General features: G+C 37.7%; 1 protein-coding gene across 1 annotated transcript in view; it reads left to right on the forward strand.

Annotated features, from left to right (window-relative positions):
- Window positions 1-21,897, forward strand: part of PEX7 (peroxisomal biogenesis factor 7) — a 73,071-nt gene that overhangs the window by 21,802 nt on the left and 29,372 nt on the right. Inside the window, exon 8 of the mRNA XM_028509744.2 lies at window positions 914-969. Coding sequence (XP_028365545.1) covers window positions 914-969 — 56 coding nt within the window. The remainder of the gene's footprint in view (window positions 1-913; window positions 970-21,897) is intronic.

The following is a 21,897-nucleotide window of genomic DNA, read 5'->3' on the forward strand; positions in this document are numbered from 1 at the left end:
TGTGGAAAACATCTTAATAAGCCACATCTCTGAATATCAGTCTTTATTTTTTACATTAATGGGGAAAAGTATCTTACTGATCTTTTCAGTAAGATAATTATTCCTATTTAAAAAAATTTAAATTTAAATTAAATTAATATTTTAAATTCTATTGCCTGCAACTTAACATATGAGACATTGTGCCCTGCCTTTTTTTAATGGCACACAGGTTTTAGTAGTTGAAAATATTACCTATTTTTTTCACAGTGCTTTTGAGAATGAAATAGGATAATGAAATGAAAGTATTTTGCAAACTAGAAAATTTGCAAGTGCAGTTATTATGTATATGTTAAGTATTAAAGTACTGGTAAGAAAAACACTACAGAAATGTAATTGCAAAGGGAAGCTTATGAAAGTAGGTTGCATATTATTTATGTAAGAGATGCTGTCTTTAAATGTTCAGATTTTTGTCCTTTATACCATTTCTGATTAATTGTAATGTATTAGAGATATTTTACTTAACATTTAAATGTTTATTAAATACTTGTGCTTATAGCAATCATAATTTATATTCATAAAATTGGTGAGGTATAATAGATTTATATTTTTACCACCACATACTTAAATCCCCTATCTTTCTAGGAGCCATTTTTAGATAGCCAACATGAAATTGTATTTAATTTTCCCAAAATAGCCACACTTTGGGAATATTTTATTGTAAATAAGCTCCTAAAAAAGCTTGAGTATGACTTTCTTTGGAGAATGTAAAAAAATAAATGTTTTGCCTTGAAGTACATAAGGTTTGGGAAAGCATAATTTTAAGTGACAGCCCTGACTAGACTTGAATTTATTATAATGTTCATGGGAATGACCACACAAAGTAACATGTTATAAATATAGCTAACTTCACACATTTTTTTGTTTTGTTTTGTAGTTTTCACCATTTCATGCTTCCGTACTGGCCTCTTGCTCATATGACTTTACTGTAAGGTACGGTAGTTTTTGATTAAGTGTCATTGTGAAATACCAAGTGGAATGTATATCTTTGTGATTTTTAGAGAAGATTATTTATCTTACTGATATGAAAAAATGTGAGCTGGACACATTGAAAATTTTCCACTGGTTTGTGAGTTCTTAATGGTATTTATTTTAACTTCTGTTGATTGCATATGAACCAGGGCACTCACCCTCCTTTTGCCCCTCTCCCTGCTCCATCAAACTTTGAGTTAGTTGTTTTATTTATACCTTGTCAGAACATGCAACATGCAACATGCAGCACTGTCATGTGATCCATTACTCTTCTACTACCTTTGTTTTGCTTTTGGATATGTAGCTAAGTATATTAAGTACTCATCATCATTTTTTTTCCTGAAACTTCCCCATCGTCTCTTGGTTTGGTGAAGTTTTTCTTCTGGTAGATTCCTCAAGAAGGGCTGATGATTAGGAGCCTGTGCTTGTTTTACGCTGTTGCTTTGTATCCTTGCTGCTTGAAGGGCAGCTTAACTGAATATAACCTCCTAAATTTACATTGTTTTCCTGTAGTGTTTTGAAAATACTACCTCACTTTTGACTTGTTTTATGTTGTTTTGAGGATTTTGATGGCCATTAATGCTCTTGTCCTTGTAAGTTATTTGATCATTTTTTCTGGGGACTCTGTTACAGTTCCATTTGCATACTACAGGTCAGAGAGTTCAGTGGGTTCTTTTATTTCCAGGAGTGTTTTAGGATTATAATTTGAAATATTAGTTCTGATCCATTATTGTATTTTTTACAGACTCTAATTATACATAAATTGAATCTCTTTTACCTGTCTTCTATATCAAATGTTTTCTCTCTGATACTTTTTACTCCTTTTTTAAAAATCTCATTTTCATTCTCTTGTTTTTCTGCTGTGTTCATTTTTTGTGTAAATGTATTCTTCAGGCAGCATGTAATTTTGTCTTCATTTCTAGTATGATTTTGCCTTTTTTCTTCTACTCCTTTCTTGTATTCATTCAGCTTTATTTCACCTTCTGTTTTGTGTCTACTTCTTTTGTTTTTGAATTTCTGGTTGTAAAGGGAAAACTATTTTTGTCCTCCACCATCAATATTCCTGAGAGTAGGTGTATGTGGGGTTTTCCCACACTAAGCAATTCTCCAGTTCTCCACAGACACCATCTGGGTATCCTAAAAATTTAACTCATTTCTGATATCTGCCTGGAGGTAACATCAGATCCTACAGTTTAAGGACTCAGTTCCATAAGACTGCCCCACTTCAGATGCCAATCACAAGTTCAGGTTGTCACTTGTACTTCTGACCTACCAATTGTACATTGGGTTTGATAATTTTTTCAGAATGGCTTTTACATTTATCCTTTATAACATCTCTTTATTTAAAGAGATGTTATACATTTAAAGAGATGTTTACATTTATCCGTTATAACATCTCTTTATTTAAAGAGATGTTATAAAGGATAAAGGTAGACAGACGAAGAGGTTCATAGGGAGAGGTTGGTAAAGGTTGAAAGTGCAGGAGCTTCTGTCCCCACGGGACTGGGTGAGCCACTCTCCCAGCACATGGATGTGTTCACTGACCATGGAGCTCATCCAGTTTTACTGTCCAGGAGGATTTTTAAAAAATATCATTCTGGAATGCAAAGCTCTTTTTAATTAAAGTATAGTTGGTATACAGTATCATATTAGTTTCAGGTGTGTAGAGCTTAATTTACAGCTGCCTTGTCTTTCGATGGAGGTTAGTAGTTGGGGTTGAAAGTTCCAACCCTCTAGCCCCTTGCTCATTCTGGTTTCCAGCCCCATCCCCTCAGATTACGTAGGGGCTCCATCCTAAGTCACCGCATTAGCATGAACTCAGGTGTGCCTAAAGGGGGCTTCTTAGGAATAACAAGAGACTTTCCTATCATTCAGGAGATTCCAAGGGTTTTTAGGAGCCCTGTGCCAGGAACCAGGACAAAGATGATGTCTATTCTTATACCACATTGATCAAAGTTGATTTTTTATGACCCCAAATGCTTGTGTAAAGACATTTAATTCAGTTTAGAATCCTATATTGTAGTTTTCTTCTATTTTGCTATTTGTTTTCTTGAGGTGATTTTTTTGTCAGGTTAGTTGTTTGAATTATTGTATCCATTTTATTTTTATAGTAGTTTTTAAATTTTTTTAATAGATGAAAACTTTGTCTCTGCTCCTTTCTGTTCACTTCAGTCTCTCCTAAACTGCCCTCGGAGTCCAAGAGGCTTGCAGCTGGGACATGAGACACATCTTACCAGCATTCTGTCTTCCTTTTTCTTTTTACTTGTAATTAGAAGTTTGGAATGTTGAAGGCCTGAATTTTGTATAGGTTTAATTGTTCTTTTTGTTGACCTCATTGCCTCAACTACCCAGAATTCCTTCTTTACTTCTGAGTCAGTTTTTGATATGGGAGAAACTATATAACTTTGTTTTGTGTGGACTACTAATAGAATAAATTACAATGCCTTAAGAGAAATTACATGCCCTAACTTGGTTGTTTTTTTTTTCCCTGATCTAATAGAAGCAGGGAGACAAACCAGGAATTAATCACCCTGAGGCTTCCAGCTCTCAATTAAAATGATACCATAACCAGGTTTTGTTTTTTTAATAGTCTATATAAAATAGTAAAGAGTGATTATAGAATTTTTAGCATGGGAGTCAAAGAATGGTAACATGGCAGAAAAGAAGAAGAGTTATCAGTTGTTCCCCATCCACCCCAAATGTTTCCAGACTGAAACTGGAGCTGGATTTTTGGTAGGAATTTAGGGATGTGAAAGTGGATTTGAAGGCCATTAACTTAACTGATAATTCATTCTGTACGAGTGAATATGTTGTTAGTAAGAATTAGGCCCTTCCATGATTATGAGGATTATGAGGAAAGCATTCCAAGGACACACACACACACGGGAAACTGGTTTGGCAAGGTGGTTTATCCGAGTGGAAATAGAAGCTGCCCCTGGGTTTTCAATGTCCCATCTCCCCCCATCCCACCTTGGAAAAAGTCCAACCATGTCTTCAGCCAAACAAAAGCCAGTGTCCAGAGTTTCTGCTTCATATTAAAGCTTAGTCCTTTTGGAGCCCATGAAGCCTGCCATGAAGGCTGCTAGACCCACGTGGTCGCATTTATATTAGCTTAGGTTTGAGACAGACAAGGTGCTTTTTCAAAAGAACCAATCAACTTCCCAAGCTTTCGTAGGTTTTTGATAGGTTTACATCCCCTACTCACACTGACAGGCTCTGAGGTACAGCACCTCCCTCTGCAACCCTCAGCAATCCAGTAGTACCAGAGCGGGAAGAGAGGAGTGTTAATCCCCTTTGCAGAGAAATGCTGTAATCCCCTGGGGTGTGAAACTGTAGCTTCCTAGTGAAGCAAACAGGCTTATGCTCCTTAGTTCATTAAGATCAATGTTTAATTCCCTTTCCTCTCCTTTATTAATATTTGGCTAACTACCTATGGTAACTAATAAATCAAAGGGACATAAGTTTAGAGAAAAAAGAGCAAAAATACTATCTATAGGAATTAATTAATATTGGAAGAGAGAAGGGAACAGCCTACCTAAAATAGGAGGAGACCCCAGAGCATGCAGTGTGGCACAGAAACCGGAGGAAAGGATTTCAACCGCATGTAGATGGCTAGTAATGTCAGCTCTTCCAGGGGGCAGATCCTCCAGAGAGGCTGTGCAGAATGAAGAGGAACTTTGAATCTTCTCCCTTGCAAAGTGTCACTGCAGGCTCGAAAGGGATTTTAGATGTGAAATCTAGTCCTTAGGTTTCAGGGACCTCTGGTGATCGTGGGAGACTTGACCAACGGAGATGGGGCATTGATCTTTTGATGATCTCATTTTTAGTATCCCAACAGTTTTAATTTGGGTCTTTCTAATTTTTGGAGCCCATCAATCAAGGTACATCTTAAATCCATGTCAGTATTCTTTACTGATGAAAGGGGCAGGTCTAGTGACTACCTATACTTTCTTTTCAGAATTGTCATTATTTTCTTAATCCTACTAACCACTCCCTGTTTTATCTATATACTTTAGTATCCCTGCACACCAGTTTAGGAAATGCCATGCTTTCGTAAATGTAGATTTGTCTCAGGAGAATGTCTTAAGACTGGACTTTTTAATCTGGACTACACTACTCTAAAATCTTGTAGGTAGCTAATCATGCTCAGAAATTGTCACAATCTGTGGCTCACAGTCTTAGTTTTTCTCCACTTTTAAGTATTTGTCTTTGCTTCTGTCCTGGTTTCTGAGCAGGACTGGAAACCGGGAAGAGATGGTTAATGCTTCTGGAGAGAGAAATGGCTTAGGTCATGGTCCTATGGTTCTGTGGCCTGCTACGAGACAAAAGTGTCAGCTGTATCTGTAAACATTTGGAAAGACAAATTCTAAATAGCACGAGATGTTTAATATGTAGTTGAAAAAGACATTATAATAAGCAATTTTAATGTGTAATTTAGAGTCCAAGTTTTTTAATATGTAAAATACAATTAGTAATGTCTGTCCTCACAAGCTCATCAAGTGTTTGTAAGAATTCCATAAGAGGATGTACTTGAAAGCACTGTGCTAATTCTTCACTGTCCGCAACCTTTGCTTCTATTCCTAACCCAATTCCCTGCGCTTTCAGTAAAGGACCTTCTTTCTCCCTTAAAAAAAATATTGTAGGGCTAAAGCTCAAATTATTTCAGTTTCTGCTCTAGTCCTAAAAATTTATCTAAATCTTTGCCATTGTATCTGCATCCATTTCTCCTTTGCTATCCTTGGAAGCGAATGCTCTTCATCCCATGCACTTCTGTTTCCTTTACTCCATGGAGTTACCTCTTCTTCCTCCTGTGTCATCAGTTTCCAAGTCTCTATGGACTTTCAGCCTGTAATTTTTTTCTTTATCCTGTGTTTTTCTTTAACTACTCTCTTGCATATCTCTTTCCTTCCTAGCCAAGATTTTAGTGTCTTCCCCCTTACGCTTCCATTCACCAGGGCCATTTTAAGGCCGTTAACAATCCCAGGCTGCTCTACTTGGAAGGTCTTACTCCATACCATTTGGACCCATAAAATGGATCCATATCACTGATTAAGTGGGGCTGGTCATAGTGACAAGATTTTTATACTTTTGCTTTTTTTTAGCAGTTTTTTTTAATTCTTTTTTTTTAAGATTTATTTATTTATTTATTTTTTAGAGAGGGAATGGAGGCAGGGATGGGGGGGAGAGAAAAAGAGAGAGAGAGAGAGAGAGAGAGAGAGACATCAATGTGCGGTTGCTGGGGGTTATGGCCTGCAACCCAGGTATGTGCCCTGACTGGGAATCAAACCTGGGACACTTTGGTTCCCAGCCCGCGCTCAATCCACTGAGCTACTCCAGCCAGGGCTATACTTCTGCTTTTGAAGTGATCTGGCAATGAGTGACTCACTTATGATTGATTATGATTTCTTGGCAGTCTTGCTTATTTAGGAATTTTTGTGAAATTGAAATATCTAATCTAGAATTGTTTTCAGATGGAATGAAATGTGTTAATACAAAAGTTGTGAATATTGTTAATTTATATCCATTTAATTAAAAATTAATTTGATTTTCAGCTCTTAAGCATTTTTGTAGGCATAATCCAAAAGCTTATAGTCCCAGGCACTTAGGGCTCCATGTCCCTTTACTCCTTAATGTACAACTGACTTCGGCCCCTACTTCTTTATTGAAACTTCTCTGGCAAAAGCCACCGGTGACCCCTGTGACAGCAGATCCAGCCCATTGTCAGCACTGGTTACACGGGACCTTGCTGCTGCATATTTTACACTGTAGATCAACCCTTGCTTCTTGAAACTCCCTATCCCAGTGACTGCATCTTTTTCTTTTTTGTATTTCTCATTCTCTTCCGACTTTATACTTCATCATGGAATCTCTCTTACCCTTAAACTTGGTGGTCTTTGGCTTAGTACTCTTTAATATACCCGTTCTAAATGATAATTCCCAACCCCTTTTTTTCTGACTCTGACCTCTCTTAAGAGATTTACGCCTGCATATTCAGCTGGGTGCTGGCCGTAGGCACCTGAGTGTCCAGACAGGCATCTCACACTGACTCCAATTCTTCCCTTCCTTCCCCTGCTAGACTTGCATATTTATCTACACTATTTGTCTCAGTTAATTGGAATATTACTCCTAGTCAAGCATGAAACCTGGAATCCTTTCTTTCTGCAAAATCACTAAACATTTTCCTAATATGAAGTAGAGTAAAAAACTTAAATTGCTTCATAGGCAAAATAACTGTGTATTTCAGTATAGGATTATCAAAGACTTCCATATGAAAAGAAAATGGAAAAGGAAAACAAAATCACTTAAAAAGATTTTTATATGTGTATTTTTGAATATGTGTATTATATATATACGTATTTGTAACTCTCAAAACGTGTTATGATTATGACTAATTGTGCTTAATACCCTGTGTGAGTTTAGTCTCTCATTATTTGTGTGTGGTGACCACTCATTGGAAAGGTCAGAAAAGGTGCATTTTGGGTAGATTTTCAACCCATGTGATAAGAGTTAAGTTAATCCTCTAACAAAATTTAAATCTCGTTGGATTGATGATATTTTTAGTGCCAGAAAAGCCATTTCAAAAAGAAAAAAAGCCAAACAAAAAGAAAAAGATTTAAAGCATATGACCAGCAGTGGCCTACTTAATTTTTAGCACTGATAATAGATTTTGGATGGCTAGTTTTTGTAATACAGCTCTTCAAATGTGTTTTCACTTATTTGCCCATTTTTATGTTTTGTTTAGTTTTTTAAGCTTTTAAAATTTTATTTGAATATACTTCATATGGTAGGAATTATATAAAAACTTATGATGGATATTTTAGAATTATGAGTTTCGTGTTTTTGTTTTATGTGGACATATTATTATATGTAGTAGAGAAAAAACTTTTAAGTTCTTTGCCTGTATGCCGCTCATTGTGTTTCGCTGAGTAAGTAATCAGTGTCCTGTGTGATGTAGAACTGTCCTGAGGGACTGGGGCCCCCAGAAAGTTTCACCTCATAAGTTTTTTTCTTTCACTTTTTACCTCCTCCCTATACTTTTTCATGTCTAGCAGTCATGTTCTTCTGCTTTTGTGCGTACAATTTTTAATCTGTTCACTTAATAAAAGTTAAGACTTAAAAATAACCATTTATCATATATATATATATATATATATATATTATATATACACTTTCCTATATTTTGGGGCTCTCTATTTGTGTTATTATTCCTTCCAAAAGTCCTATTTCTAAATATGTGCAATGTTACTATGGTAAATGCATATGTATTGTTAAGTGAATAATATAACTAGTTATTAAAATACTGCATTAGATTCCCAAGTTATATGTGAGATATATTCCTGAAAGAGAAAATAGTATTGTTTAAGTTGAAATTATGTGACTTTAGTGTTTTGCGGGGAGAGATTAGAGTAGACAATCCAGGACCAAGACCTGGTAACTATTTCATTCAAAAGGAATGAAAGTGCAAGGTACAACAGAATAGCTTTTTCAAAATATCTGTTCATAGATTTTAATTTAATAAAATTCCAAATAACAAGGAGGTGAGAGAGAAGTAAAAAGTGAGGGTAGGAGGTTGTCTGGAATCAGCGCCGCCCCTCCCCGTGCCTTGCTTTCTGGAGGCGTGTAGGAAAGCTCTGTGGGTTGGACCCATTGTGTGCTGAGGTGAGCATATGGACCTGGAGTCAGTCAGACTCGAGTGAAAGGCCGGATCCTCCATTTACTAGTTGTGAAATAGAGCCAGTTAAGATAGTCATTATTTATGCCTTACCTGGCATAACTATAATAAGATAATTATGCTGCTTAAAGCCACTAAGGAGCTTTGTGAATGGGAGTGCTTACTGCACTGTCAAGGTGAGGTGGGGGAAGCGTGCCTTGTGAATGTGGTGCAGCGTGAACCACAACAGTGGATATACTATACAAGGTTGCATGTATGTATGGGTCTGTTCAAATCCAGAACCACGTGACCATTTCTACTCCAATTCAACCTGTATTTTTTTCTAAATGATTATATATTTGTTGAAAATTATCTCTAAGGAAGGCAGCACAATGTAATGGAAAAACAAATATAGTTTAACATCTTGAATTTGCCATTACTAACTAGTGTTATATTAATATCTCATAGTCAGTTAACCTCCCTAAGCTGTGGTTTCCCTACTCATAAAACATGAGATTTAAAAATCAATGTATGAGCCCTGGCTGGTGTAGCTAGTGGATTGAGCGCAGGCTGTGAACCAAAGCATCACAGGTTCGATTCCCAGTCAGGGCACATGCCTGGGTTGCAGGCCATGGCCCCCAGCAATTGGTGTTTCTCTCTCTTTCTCCCTCCCTTTCCTCTCTAAAAATAAATAAATAAAATCTTAAAAAAATGTTATTGTACAAAATTAAATCAATGTATGCAAAGCTATTCACATAATACCTGGCCCATTTCAAGCACTCAGTAAATTTTAGTTTCCTTCTTTTTTTCATTCACATATATGTTCCTCAAACTTTGCACTTAGTACCATATTACATAAATGTATGTTCTTGATGATGTTTGTAATTTATTTTTAAAGGGTTCAGCAAAAATATTATTTTATGTGTTTATGAGTAGAGAGAGAAGGATAAATGAAATATGGCAAAATTCTAACAATTGGTAAATCTAGATGAAGAGTATATGGGTGTTCATCATATCATTCCTTGGGTTTTTCTGTGGGTTAGTAATTTTCAAAATAGAAGCATTTGAGAAAAAACGTAAGCTGTATTTGCTCTATAAGACACTGAAAACATTTCTAATACCTTCTAATACATGTAATATTTAATATATTGTTTAATTATAAAATAAGATAAATAGCTTTATTGTATTGCACAAGCAGGAAAATGGTCTTTAATCGGATTGTAGTAAACATAGAATCTTAACAAAGCAGCAGATACAGAAATACCTCTTATCATTGTCACATTTACTCTTGTGGGATTTGCCTTTATATAGTGTCTTAACTTTGGCGTGGTTGATGGGCCTTTTTGATCCTTATGTTTATTAGCACAGAGATTTACATGAGCAGATACTTCTCTTTCTTCCCCTGCCCCATAAAAAAAGGTCAGGCAAAGTAAACAGATAGTATAGCTGAATATGTACTCTGTCTTAAACCTTTCATTTCAACTTTAGCTAGTCCCCCTTACCTACAAAAAAAAAAAGGTCAGTCAAAGTAAATAGATAAGAAGTGGCTGAAGGTGAGTTCATATGCAGCTTCGAATGATCATTTTACCTCATCTTTTAAGAGTTATTTTTAATTCCTTTACATTTATCAAACAACAAGAAATTATGTGGCTAATGATATGATACTAATTAATATTTGCAGGAACTATGAATTTTTTAAATGGTCAAAGATTGATTTAATGTTCTGTGCCTTTCAGATATCTAAGATATAAATATTTTTGTAACTCTTATCACATTTTTTTGCTTTTGGCAGAGGTTCATCAGACTTCACTAGTGATACTATGAAAACATCCTTTTTTTAAAAGATTATTTATATTTTTTAGAGAGAGGAGGAGGGAAGAAAACAGAGAGAGAGAGAGAAACATTGATAGATTGCAAGACCCCAACTGGGGACCTGACCCCCAGCCCAGGCATGTTTCCTGGACAAGGAATTGAACTGGTGACCTTTTGGTTCCACACCCAGCAGGGCTATGAAAGCATCTTAATGTAGTTGTCTTTAGTTTTCTTTTTAAGAATGAGAATATTTGCATTCACATATTTGTTTAATTCTCACAGGGATATTTTAGTACTGAATACACTTTGTGTTAATAAAGCACATTGCCTGATTTCAGGGTAGGACTAGTCTGTTTCATTATTTTGTCCTTAGCATCTGGGATGTGGATGTTCAAAATACATTTGCTTATAAATGTAAGTGAATTTAAGTTATATAAAAATTATGATACCCTTTGGTCACTGACTGTAAAAGCCTGAAAATGAGGCTTTTTTCAGGAAAAGCCCTAAAATTATATTTTAATATGGTTTTCACTTTGTGTTTAAAGTAGTCATTAATAAAACTGAATTTATAGTGGAAAGTCTTGTGGGATAAGAAAACAGTATTTTTCAAAGAGAAAACTTGCTGTTCTGTTGTTTAAGTCAGTCCTGACTGGACTGCAACATTTTACTATTTAACAAATTTGGAACCATTGTATTGGTATCATGAGTGTTAACTAAAATTACAGATAGATTTGTTTTTCTACAACTAATTGTAATATGTGATTTACTGATAAATCTCTATGAGCTTCATATACCTAATGGTTAAGATATTTGTACTATGAGTCAGTAACTCCTAAGTTTGTTGATATATTGGTTTTTTTATTATATGTTTCAAAAGTTTTTCCATTTCACTTGTTTAAATTAGAAAATTCTTGTGATGATTATTGTCTTACTGGAAAGATCTTCTGATGAAGTGAAGCATAATTTTGGAGGTTAAATGCCTGGTGAAAAATGAAAATAATTTCCTATAAAATGAAACAACATACATTAATTAGAAAGAAACTTACTTGTAAGACTTTTGATTTTAAGTACCTTGATTTATAACTGCAGGCATTTTCAGAATTATTTAGCACTAACAGTGTTCTTTAAGAATCAAACCATATCTGTGTCTAATTCACAACCTAATGCAAGCACATGAAGAAACAGATCTAAAAGGAGTGAGGAATGTTAATAAGCCTTAGGCTAATGCAGTATAAGTCACTGCTTTGAACTTTGAATTGTGCTGATTAGTCCCAACAGAAAATTCATGGAGTTTGTCAGTTAATTTGCATTATAATTTTTTTTAATTCTGTTGTACACTTTCAGTAAGGCAACTGGATTTTGTTGTATATATTTTCTAATGTAGATATTCCTTTGCCTCGTCTTCCACAGTAGGAAGTAAAAAGATAATATCTGAAAATTAATGTAATCAATGAATTCTCAGAGCATATTATTTAGAAATATAGAGTGAAAAAATGAGAAGAAACAGCTAAAAGAAGTTAAAGTGATTGCCTCTGGGGTGAAGGATGGGGGTGTGTGGCACAGAGCTGCTGTTCCTTGTTGTATGAGTAAGGCTTGTGGAGTGAGTGGGCTCAGGTCTGTGCAATTACAGCTGTTACGAAGCAGAAGCTCAGTGTATCCCCTCTGCTGGTTACTTGCACACATAGTGAACCTATTTATTCAGATCAACTGGGCCTGTCAGTTGTTAGCAGTTTACTCTGCACCCTAGGATCAGGGAGGAATAATTCACCACTGAGGTCAGTCCCTAACCCCAACCTAGATTATGACAACACTAAATAAATATTCTAATATTCTTCAAGATTTAACCTAATGGAATAAACCATACAGTGAATAAAATAAAAAATCATTCATCTATTTTCATCTTAAATAAAATTCAGCGGAGTCCCTTATCTTTCTCCACTGTATCTTTTTGGACGTGTGTGCATGCACACACGTGTGAAACAAAACCCATCTTGAGCGAGCTTAAATGAAAGAGGGAAAATGTTTCTCAGGATACGCATGGGCTTCCTCTGCCCCAGGGCAGCCGTGCGCAGCCCCTGAAGAAGGCACTGAAAGGGCTTTACTCGAAGCTCCTGCTCCATCTTGCCTCCTTTTTCTGCAGACTGATTTTCTTTATTTCTCCCCAAGCTTTCATGCTCAGTCATCAGAAAGGAAGCAGACTGACTTAGTGTGTTCGGTGTCTGTTTTTTCTTTCCCTACCTTTGTCACGTCTGTCTTCTCCCCTGCACCCCTGTGTATCCGTGCTCTGATGAGGACAAAGTTATTAAGTCAGAGGTCCTTGTATGCTATTGCCAAGGTTCCACAACCTGACAGTCCAAGTGGGTTTATTCGCAAATGCTCAGCTGCAGAGCTGAGGATGTTAAATATCTCATGGTGGCATCGCTAATCAAGACCAAGGCACAGTCAGGTGGCTGCTGTAAGTTTAATGTAACATTTAAGTGTGGAAGGAAGTTCTACTGTAACCCCATCTGATCCTATTATCATCTGAACTAATGTGAAGGGATCTTTTGCTTTAGGTGGCCATGTTCTGGTGCCAGTTACAGTTCAGATGTACATAGACTACTTTTATCTCTGAGATAATGCTACTATTTCATGAGTAGAGGCCTTACCATTTTATTTTCTAATCAAATATTTGTTTGAAACTTTATTGCAAAATCATTTCATGTTTCTTCCTTTTATGCCAGTAAGTAGTGTGGGAGTTTTTCTTTTTTTCTTCATCTCTTTTTGCTGAGGTGTGACATTCTTCAGAATGCTGTCCTGCCTCCCTGTGGACGGCAGCCGTGAACTCCCCCAGAGCAAGGCTTCCATCAGCTGATGGTTTTCTTTAATTTGTCAGAGTACTCCAGGCTTTGTGTTGTGTGGTTCCTAAACTTACTGTCTAGCGTGATGAAGTAGAGTCAGCCCCTCTACAATACTGATCTAATTAAAGTTTTAATTGAAATATTATAAATAATTTGTTTTGCTAGAGAAGCTTGGGTCCAGATTTTTATCATATTTAACCTGGAGAGTTTGTCAATATGGTATGGTTTCTGGATATTTGCCATCGAGTGTTCCAAAAGTCATCTTTGAAAATTATTTGGTAATTCTTCAAAATTAGTCATATTCTTTGTTTAGCAGGCAATTTGTGTTTTTCTCTTTTAAACTTCATGTTTGTTATTACCAGTTCCAAAAACAACAAAATAACCAGACAACTCTTCCAACTCAATCATGCAAAAAATGAGCATTAGCACTCAGTAAATATTTTTGAGTTAATGAATGAAAGTTTAGCTCTTTACAAAACTTTGCTTGTCTACAATTCCTATTTTTAATCCCCTCCAAAAGCAATACAGATGCTGCAATAATAAGCCCATGATTCCTTATGTTCTGCTCAGAGGGGATTTGCTTTTAAAGGATGGGAATCTCTGAGGTTAAAAAAGAGCTGATCAGTTGCGTGCCACCTAAGTTACGAGGAGATGGCAGAGTAGATGAGAGGATGCAGTTAAATGCATATAAAACTATTAGAAGAGAGAAAGGATTACTTCTGAACTCTTGCCACAGGGCGGCAGATTTATTCTACTCGTAATTTCCTCTGGGTGTTGGTTTTGAATGTAAGTTGGCAGACTAGTGGAATCTTGGCTTGGACTTTGGCTTCTGGAATTTTCTATGTAGTCTGAGGAGTGTGGGGGAAGCCTGACTTGGTCCAGGTCCATTTGAACTTTCAGGTTGTCAGTCAAAACTACCTGAGGATTCCCAGGTCCTGCCAGTCTGTATTCCAGATTCCCTGGCATGGCCCAGGCCTGGAGGAAAAGTGAATGGCAGCATCTTTCAGTAGAAGTTCTGGACGTGATGCCAGGAGAATCTGTGCTGTGGGGCTGCCTTTTACTAACTGTGTCACCATGGATTGCTTAATTTCGTTGAGCGTATTCTCCTCATCTCTGAAATGAGAATGATTACAGCAGCCCCCACCTTAACCAATGGGGATACAGTCCAAGGCCTCCAGCAGGTGTGTGAAACTGCATGTAGTACCAAACTCTATATATAGCTATGTTCTTTCTGGCATATCAGAATTGTCAGCAGCATTACTACTGTCGCACTTTGGGCCATTTTTAAGTAAAGTAAGTGTTACTTACATACAAGCAATATACATATTACGATATAGCGACAGTTGACCTGATAACCCAGAGGGCTACTCAAGTGACTCACGGGCAGGGAGCATACACTGTGTGGGTACACTGGGCAAAGGGGCGAGTCATGTCCTGAGTGGGACGGAGGGAGGACCGTGTGATATTTCACTGTGCGACTCAGAAGGGTGTACAATTTAAAAACATATGAAGTGTTTATTTTCTGTAATATTCCATATGATATTTTCTGACCATCGTTACTTGCAGGTGACTGAAACCACTGAAAGCAAAACTGCAGATAAATGTAGACTACTATATACCCTTTTTATCTACCTTGAAAAATTTTTGTGCAGATCAGAAGCAGTATAAGGTAACGGGAAAGACTATGCAAACCGTCCAGGTCTTTCTCTCTGAAGATGGCTTGGGTCAAGTGAGAACCTCAGTTCTGGAGGGAAGCTGGAGTTAACACCCATACTGTTCTGTTGTTTGTTTACAGCCTTTTATCCTAGTCTGTGCAGTTAATCAAATTATATGAAATAATATTTTTTCTTTTCCTGTGAAAATATATGCCTATCTTTTGCTTCTAATATCTTTGTTTTGTTTTGTTTCCTAGAGTTTTACCTTCACTAGTGGTCAGAGTCACAGTGTAGTAATAGATCCTTACTAGTTTAACAACTGTCTGGATTAGTGGTTCTGAAAGTGTGGTCCTAGGACTAGCAATATGAGCATCACCTGGGAACTTGTTTCTAAGATAAGTTCTCAAGCCCTGACTGGCGTGGCTCAGTTGGGTAAGCATCATCCTGCAAAGCAAAAAGTTGTTGGTTCAATTCCCAGTCAGGGCACATGCCTGGGTTGCAGGCCTGGTCCCCAGTTGTGGCACAGGTGAGAGGCAACCAATAGATGTTTCCCTTCTTCTCTTTCCCCCTGCCCTCCTCTCTCTCTAAAAATAAATAAAATCTTTAATAAAATGAAAGACTAAAAAAATAAAATAAGTTCTCGAGCCACTCTCCAGACATCGGTATCATGTTTAGCAGGCTCTCCAGTGATTCTGATGCAAACTTAAGTGTGAGAACGGCTGGTCTGCATCAGTGATTCTCAGTGATGGGCAGTGCCCTCCACCCAGTCACAGGTTCTCAACTTTGGCCGCATATTACGGTCGCCTGGAGAATGTTTGCACCTCCCAATTCCTGCGGCATACTCCAGGCCAATTAGAATTTCTTGGGGAGCATTCACACCATTAGTAACCTTTTAAGTTTCTCAGTTGACTCCAATGTAGTCAAGGTTGAGAAACACTGCCTGTTTTCTGCCCTTCCTTCCTGAAATCACTATTGCTTCTAATGGGGACTTATGTAACCTGTATGTATGTTGATATAAGGTTGAGAAGTACTACTTTAAATAGTGTACCAGAACCTAGGTAGTTGAGCCCCAACATTTCCTAGGAAAAGATTTTTGAATTCCATATTGACCTACTAAGGTGAAATTTTTAGGAAAAAAATTCTCAGCGAAGTTGAGGAATGTGTATTTTCTGAACATCTGATGTAATGAGCCTTGGTCCACCTAGGGAACCATGTCTGTATAGGTGACCATGTCTGTTACCATGTCTGTAACTATTAAAATAGTTACCTTACTTGTGAGGTTGGCCATTGTTATTTGTTTATCTTGTCCTTAACATATTGATTTATTTTTGTTCATTCATTCATTCATTCATTCGTGAAACATTCTTGGAGTGTCCGTGTGTCAGATACTTTTATACATGCAAGGGATATAAAGAAAAATAGAATAGTGTCCTTAAATTTAAGGAACTGAGTGGCTTTTAGAGGAAAATAGATAAATAAATAAATAAATAGTAAATAAATAAACTCATGGAAGTACTATGATAGAAGCCAGAAACCTGGGAATCATCCTTGGTATTTTCTGTTCCATTAATTATCTTGATTTCTTTTGTCCTGTTAATTTTTCTGCCTAAATATATCTCTAACCCATCACCCTTTCCTCATTATCACTGTTATCTCCTGAAATCCAAGCTGCTGTCATCTCTCTTTAGGCCACCGGTATCCCCATTTCCACTCTTGAGCCTGCAAGTCCATTCTTCTCTCAGTGGTCAGAGATACCTTTAAAAGGAAAAGCTGACCGAACTACTGGGGCTGTACTGTATGGGAACTCTCTGTACTATCTTCACAATTTTTCTGCAAATTTGAAAGTATTCTAAAATTTTTTAAAAAGGTTATTTAAAAAATGTGTTAAGAAGGTAAAACTGAATGTATAAACGCTTAAACTCTCACTGTTGTGAGTATGTATGTGTGTTTACACTTACAAAAAAAATTCCAAATTCTTCACATGGCCTGTAAGACCTGTGTGATCCGGTCCTGCTGGCCTTGTGCAACTCTCTCCCCTGCCCCTGCCCCGGTCTCATGGGCCCTCTCTGTCACACACCAACCCGCTCCTTGCTGCCAAGGCAAAGCCTGCTGTCTTTGCTCTAGACCTGGCAAACTCCTCAACCTTCGATTTCAGCTCAGTGCCACTTCCTCAGGATGATATTCTGACATCATTCTGTGTTGTCTTTTGGGGCACTTGCAATTGCGATTACATTTTTATTTTTGTGGGTTTTTTTTTTTTAAGAAATCCATCTATCTCACCAAACTAGGAGCTGCAGAAAGGCTGTGTCTCTTGCTTCTGGTGCTTATCACAATACCTGGCCCATTTCAGGACTCATAAATTGTTGAATGAATAAGTAATTAAATGAGGAGAAAATAAGCTGTTGTGACATTTTTTGCTCTCCACTAGAGAATGCTACATACCAAAGTAATGCAAATAGAATTGTAGTGTTGCAATTTGCTTAAAATTTTAAAAACACAGCTAAAATTAATGTACATGTAAGGCATTGAAAGTAGCCAAAACTTTTTCCCATCGTCTTTTAGTTGAGAAGCACTCATAAAGGATTACTGAACAACTCAGAAGTTGAGAACAGGAAAGGCAAAGGAAGAACTTAGAAAACTATTTCAAACCTTCTACTGAATTCATTTGTTGGCTAAGTTTTACAAGTGTTAACATAGACATTTCAAATTACATTTTAGTCAAGTAAAAAAAGTAATTTTTAGCTTAATTTTTGAAATAGTTTTGAAGTTTCATTTTGCACAGTGCTGCAGCTTGCATTGCTAAAGAATTGTGAGTCAGAAGGCAAAAAGGGATTCAATCAAGACATTGTACTATGATGAACTTTTCTCTCTCTCCCTCTCCATTTAAATGAAAAATGTTCCTACAATTCTATAATATTCTTAATCATGGGAAGCCTGTCCAGTATATTTACTTCCCATGATGGAGCTTAAATTGTCAGTGATTCATCAGCAAAGAGACAAAAAGGCACCAAGTAGTATATGTGCTGGACCAAAAAACCATTTCACTTAAAAATAATGTGCCTCATTTGAATACTTAATGACATATGTAGCCTGACTGCTCCCAATAAAAAAAAGAGTTCATTTTACTTGTGTGACAGGTGCGTGAAGGCCCTCAGATATATAGGACTTATGGGACCTTTGCGTTCAGAAGAAGATTGCAAAGAGAGGCCTTGCTAGTTCCCCAGTGGCAAACGTGAGAAAACCCGGTGAAATGCTCACGCTCCTCTTGTCACTTCCTTCTTACAACTCACCCCGTGCTGGTGCAACTTGAATGGTTAAACAAAGAGAAATCTGGAACTATGCACATCAAACTCTGAATGGTGGTTGCCATTAAAAGTAGACATGAAGAAAGAAACACATACATTTCTTTTGTTATTAAAAAAGCCATTAGCAATTTAAATATACAGTTTATAGACACATTAACTTTGATTTTCTCAACTATTTGGCTTGTGCAACTTACTGTATTTTGAGTCAAATACAGTACATCATACTGTGTGGTTTTAATTCTTGGGTGAGGGTTAAAAATATATATATAAACATATATATAAACATGTACATAAACATACATATAAACATAAATATATGTGTATTGACTTTAGAGAGAGAGGAAGGGGGGGGTGGAGAGAGAGAGAGAAAGGGAGACAGAGAAAGAAACATCGAAGTGAGAGAAACATTGATCAGTTGCTCCGTGTAGGTGTCCTAGGCAGGGATTGAACCCACAACCTAGGTACCGCACTTTTCGGAGTATAAGACACATTCCCTAAATTTGGGAGGAATAATGGTTGTTAATGCTGCTGTTGAGTTCTGTTTATACTCACATTGGTGAAATATTATGTTATTTATGTTATTAAATATTTTACCACATTTTTTGCTTCAAATTTTTTTTCCTATTTTCCTCCTCTAAAACCTAGGTGCAACCTAGGTGAAAAATATGGTATGTGCCCTGACCAGAGATTTAAACCGCAAACTTTGGTGCCCAAGATGATGTTCCAACTAACTAAGCCATCTGGCCAGGGCTTGACTTGATATTTTTGACAAGATATTTTTGTTTACTGAAAAATATTGTAAAATTATAAATGTTAATATTAATTTTTTCTTATTTTACTGGCTCCTGATCCCTGTGAGGTTAAGAAAATTGAAGCTTAGACTCTCCCTCTTTAGGAAATCCTCTTGGGGCAAAAGCTGCCTTCATCATTCCGTTTACTGCTTTGGGGTTTAGATGTCACTTAATTTTTACTTGAGTGTACCTCCCTGATGCTTTTAGGAAGTTTTGTGGTAGTTGTTTGTTTTCACAGCTTATCTAGCAAGTTTAGTTATTTTCAGGAAGAATGTGGTCTCGGTACCTTGTCAGCCATTCTGCTGGAAATGAATCTCTCATAATTTTTGCTTGTAATATACACTTTGTATATGACATAATTTGCCAGAGCTGTGAAATGGTGTAACACCCAATAGTTGCTTGTATGCCATTCACTAGATGAACCTTCCCTTCACCAAATAGTATCCTTAGAGTTTTAACATGTACTTTATTTGTTGAGTTCTTTGCAAACTGCAAATAAGTATTGATAGCTTTTCTCCTGTTAAAGTTATGATGGTGTGACTGTAGTGTGGAACTGTGTGGGGCCTTGTCTGCTCACTAAGCTGTGTATCATAACAAATTTAAATGGGCTTTTTGAATACACTTTCTGCCCTTCTGCATATGTGACTTCCCTTATCACACTTCCAAACTAAAGTTGGATGGTTTCACAGTTAGGCATCCTAATCTTCATAAAGTTCTCCTGTCTTGCCTTCAGGGCAGCCTTATCCTTAACTGGCTCAAATAAGACAATAACAACAAAATTGCATTCCAGGTACTGGTCAGGAAGGTATCAATGAATCCTTGTTGTTTTTTATTACCCTTAAATTGTTCTGAAGGAAACCAATTTTTGTGGTTTATCTAAAGAGCATTTAGCCTATCCATTTTACTGAAATAAAATCTAAATCCCAAATGAAGTCAGAGAGTCAAATACCTGGATTAAATTGGCCTTCCCATAGAATGACCCTACCAAACTGCTCTTTGGGGTGATGCCATTGACTCATGAGTAGCGGTCCATGGAACAGCATCTCATGTTTCCGTAAGAAATGTTCAGGATGTTCTTCATACATAAGCACTGGGTTTCTTCTCTGTGAACTCCAAAGGGTGAATGTCCTCTGAGATTTCCAAGAGGATTTTGGTTGTAGACGCTGTGAATTTGGGACCTGATTGCATCTCCCTTTTTCCTTTGGCAACTGGGAAGCTTATCATCTTGAGGCCCTCCCCTGTCAAGCGTTTACAACTTTATGGAATATAATTTTGTTTATAAAAGTTACAGGTTTAAATTTACTCTCCTATCCTTACTTTTCCTTTAACTTATTCTTTCCATGTTAAAATATTTTAAAAACCATTTTGAATATTTTTGGAATATGGTGGGTATATACAAAATCATTTGGTTATTATTTCAGATATTGCAAATCAGTGTCTAACCAGGTTTTAGAAATGAAATTACACAATTACATATTTACTTTTGCTTATATAAACATTATCAAGATCTAGAAAATTAGATTGCAGTGAAACTCACCCTCTCTAGACCCAAAGGAACAGACACGCAGAGACAGTGGAGACGACTATTATGATTCCTGAAGACCGCAGCATGTGCCCTCGCTGGTTTGAACAGGCCGGTTTTCAAAAGTAAAATTGTCACAGGTGGGCACAGGTAACCAGGTTCTTAGTGATCGGGACAAAGAATTGAACCGAACACCCAGAGTTCATAGAAGAGAACATGGGAGCAGGCCAACTCCAAGCAGAGATTGACCTCATGGGCTGGAGGGACTTTATGCTTATAGAGCGGATCCTTCCTGGCTAGTTGTGGTGGGCTTTTACTGAGTATATACAAGTAGTTGCATTAAAGCTACTGCGCATGTGGTTTCCCATGATCCTCCCCGACTGGCCACCAGGGAAGAGAGTCCCAAAATGCTAGGGAATTAATCCCATTACTCCTGGGGTCCCCCTGTACTAGGTTCACCTTTCTCTAAGCCAGAGAATTATAGCTCTCCATGCTAGAGATTGGTGAAAAAGAAAAGAGTTATTTATTCAAGTTATACAAACTAAAAGTAATGACTTAATGTCTTTGTTAAAATCCCAAAGTCCCTTGAAACACCCACAAACACACAGTCCTTCCTTCCCCCCTTTGCCCAGTCTGGGGTACCGTATCTCAGGAGAAGAAATAGAAGTCCGTGGCTTAGGCAGCTCCTGGTTTTTCCTAGTAATTTGTGCTCAGCTGGCAGTCTTTTCTTAGTTCCCAGTACCACTGGTTGTGTTGCCAGGATCGCCAGCTAAAGCCGCGTGGTGATTCTTTCCATGGCTGTGGGGGGGGGGATCCCTCTTTCTGGGAGAGCGACGGCGGCAGCGGCGGCAGCAGCAGCACCGAGAGGGCTAGCGCGGAGCTCATTGTGTCCTGGCCAGAGCAGGTGGCTGCAAGGTTAGCTGAGCCCGAGAGAGGTGAGAGCGCGGGCGCAGCTTGCGGAGGCCTGGCGGTGGCTGCGGCGGCCGGGCAGTGATCCGGTGCTCCTGAGTCACTTACTGGTGGCCCCTTCTCTCGGCCTCGGCTGCAGAGCTGGCTGGGGCTCGGAGCCGGGTGGTAGAGGAGCTGCAGGCGGCTGCATCCCGGACGGTGTCTGCACGGCTGCGGGAGTCCCCTCTCTGCTGAAGCCGCATGGTTCTCTCCTCAATGGCCGCCAAGTCTGGGTTTTTAAATCCCGCGCCAATCTTCTTCTGCAGCCCCATTTCCGACTCCTCCCACACTCGGCCTCACATGCCAGAACTCTCAAAGCCTTCCAGCTTTACTGGACTGCCATTGTGGGTCTGGGCAGGTGTGGC

This window comes from Phyllostomus discolor, chromosome 4, assembly GCF_004126475.2.
Source record: "Phyllostomus discolor isolate MPI-MPIP mPhyDis1 chromosome 4, mPhyDis1.pri.v3, whole genome shotgun sequence".
In the NCBI taxonomy this organism is placed as follows: domain Eukaryota; kingdom Metazoa; phylum Chordata; class Mammalia; order Chiroptera; family Phyllostomidae; genus Phyllostomus; species Phyllostomus discolor.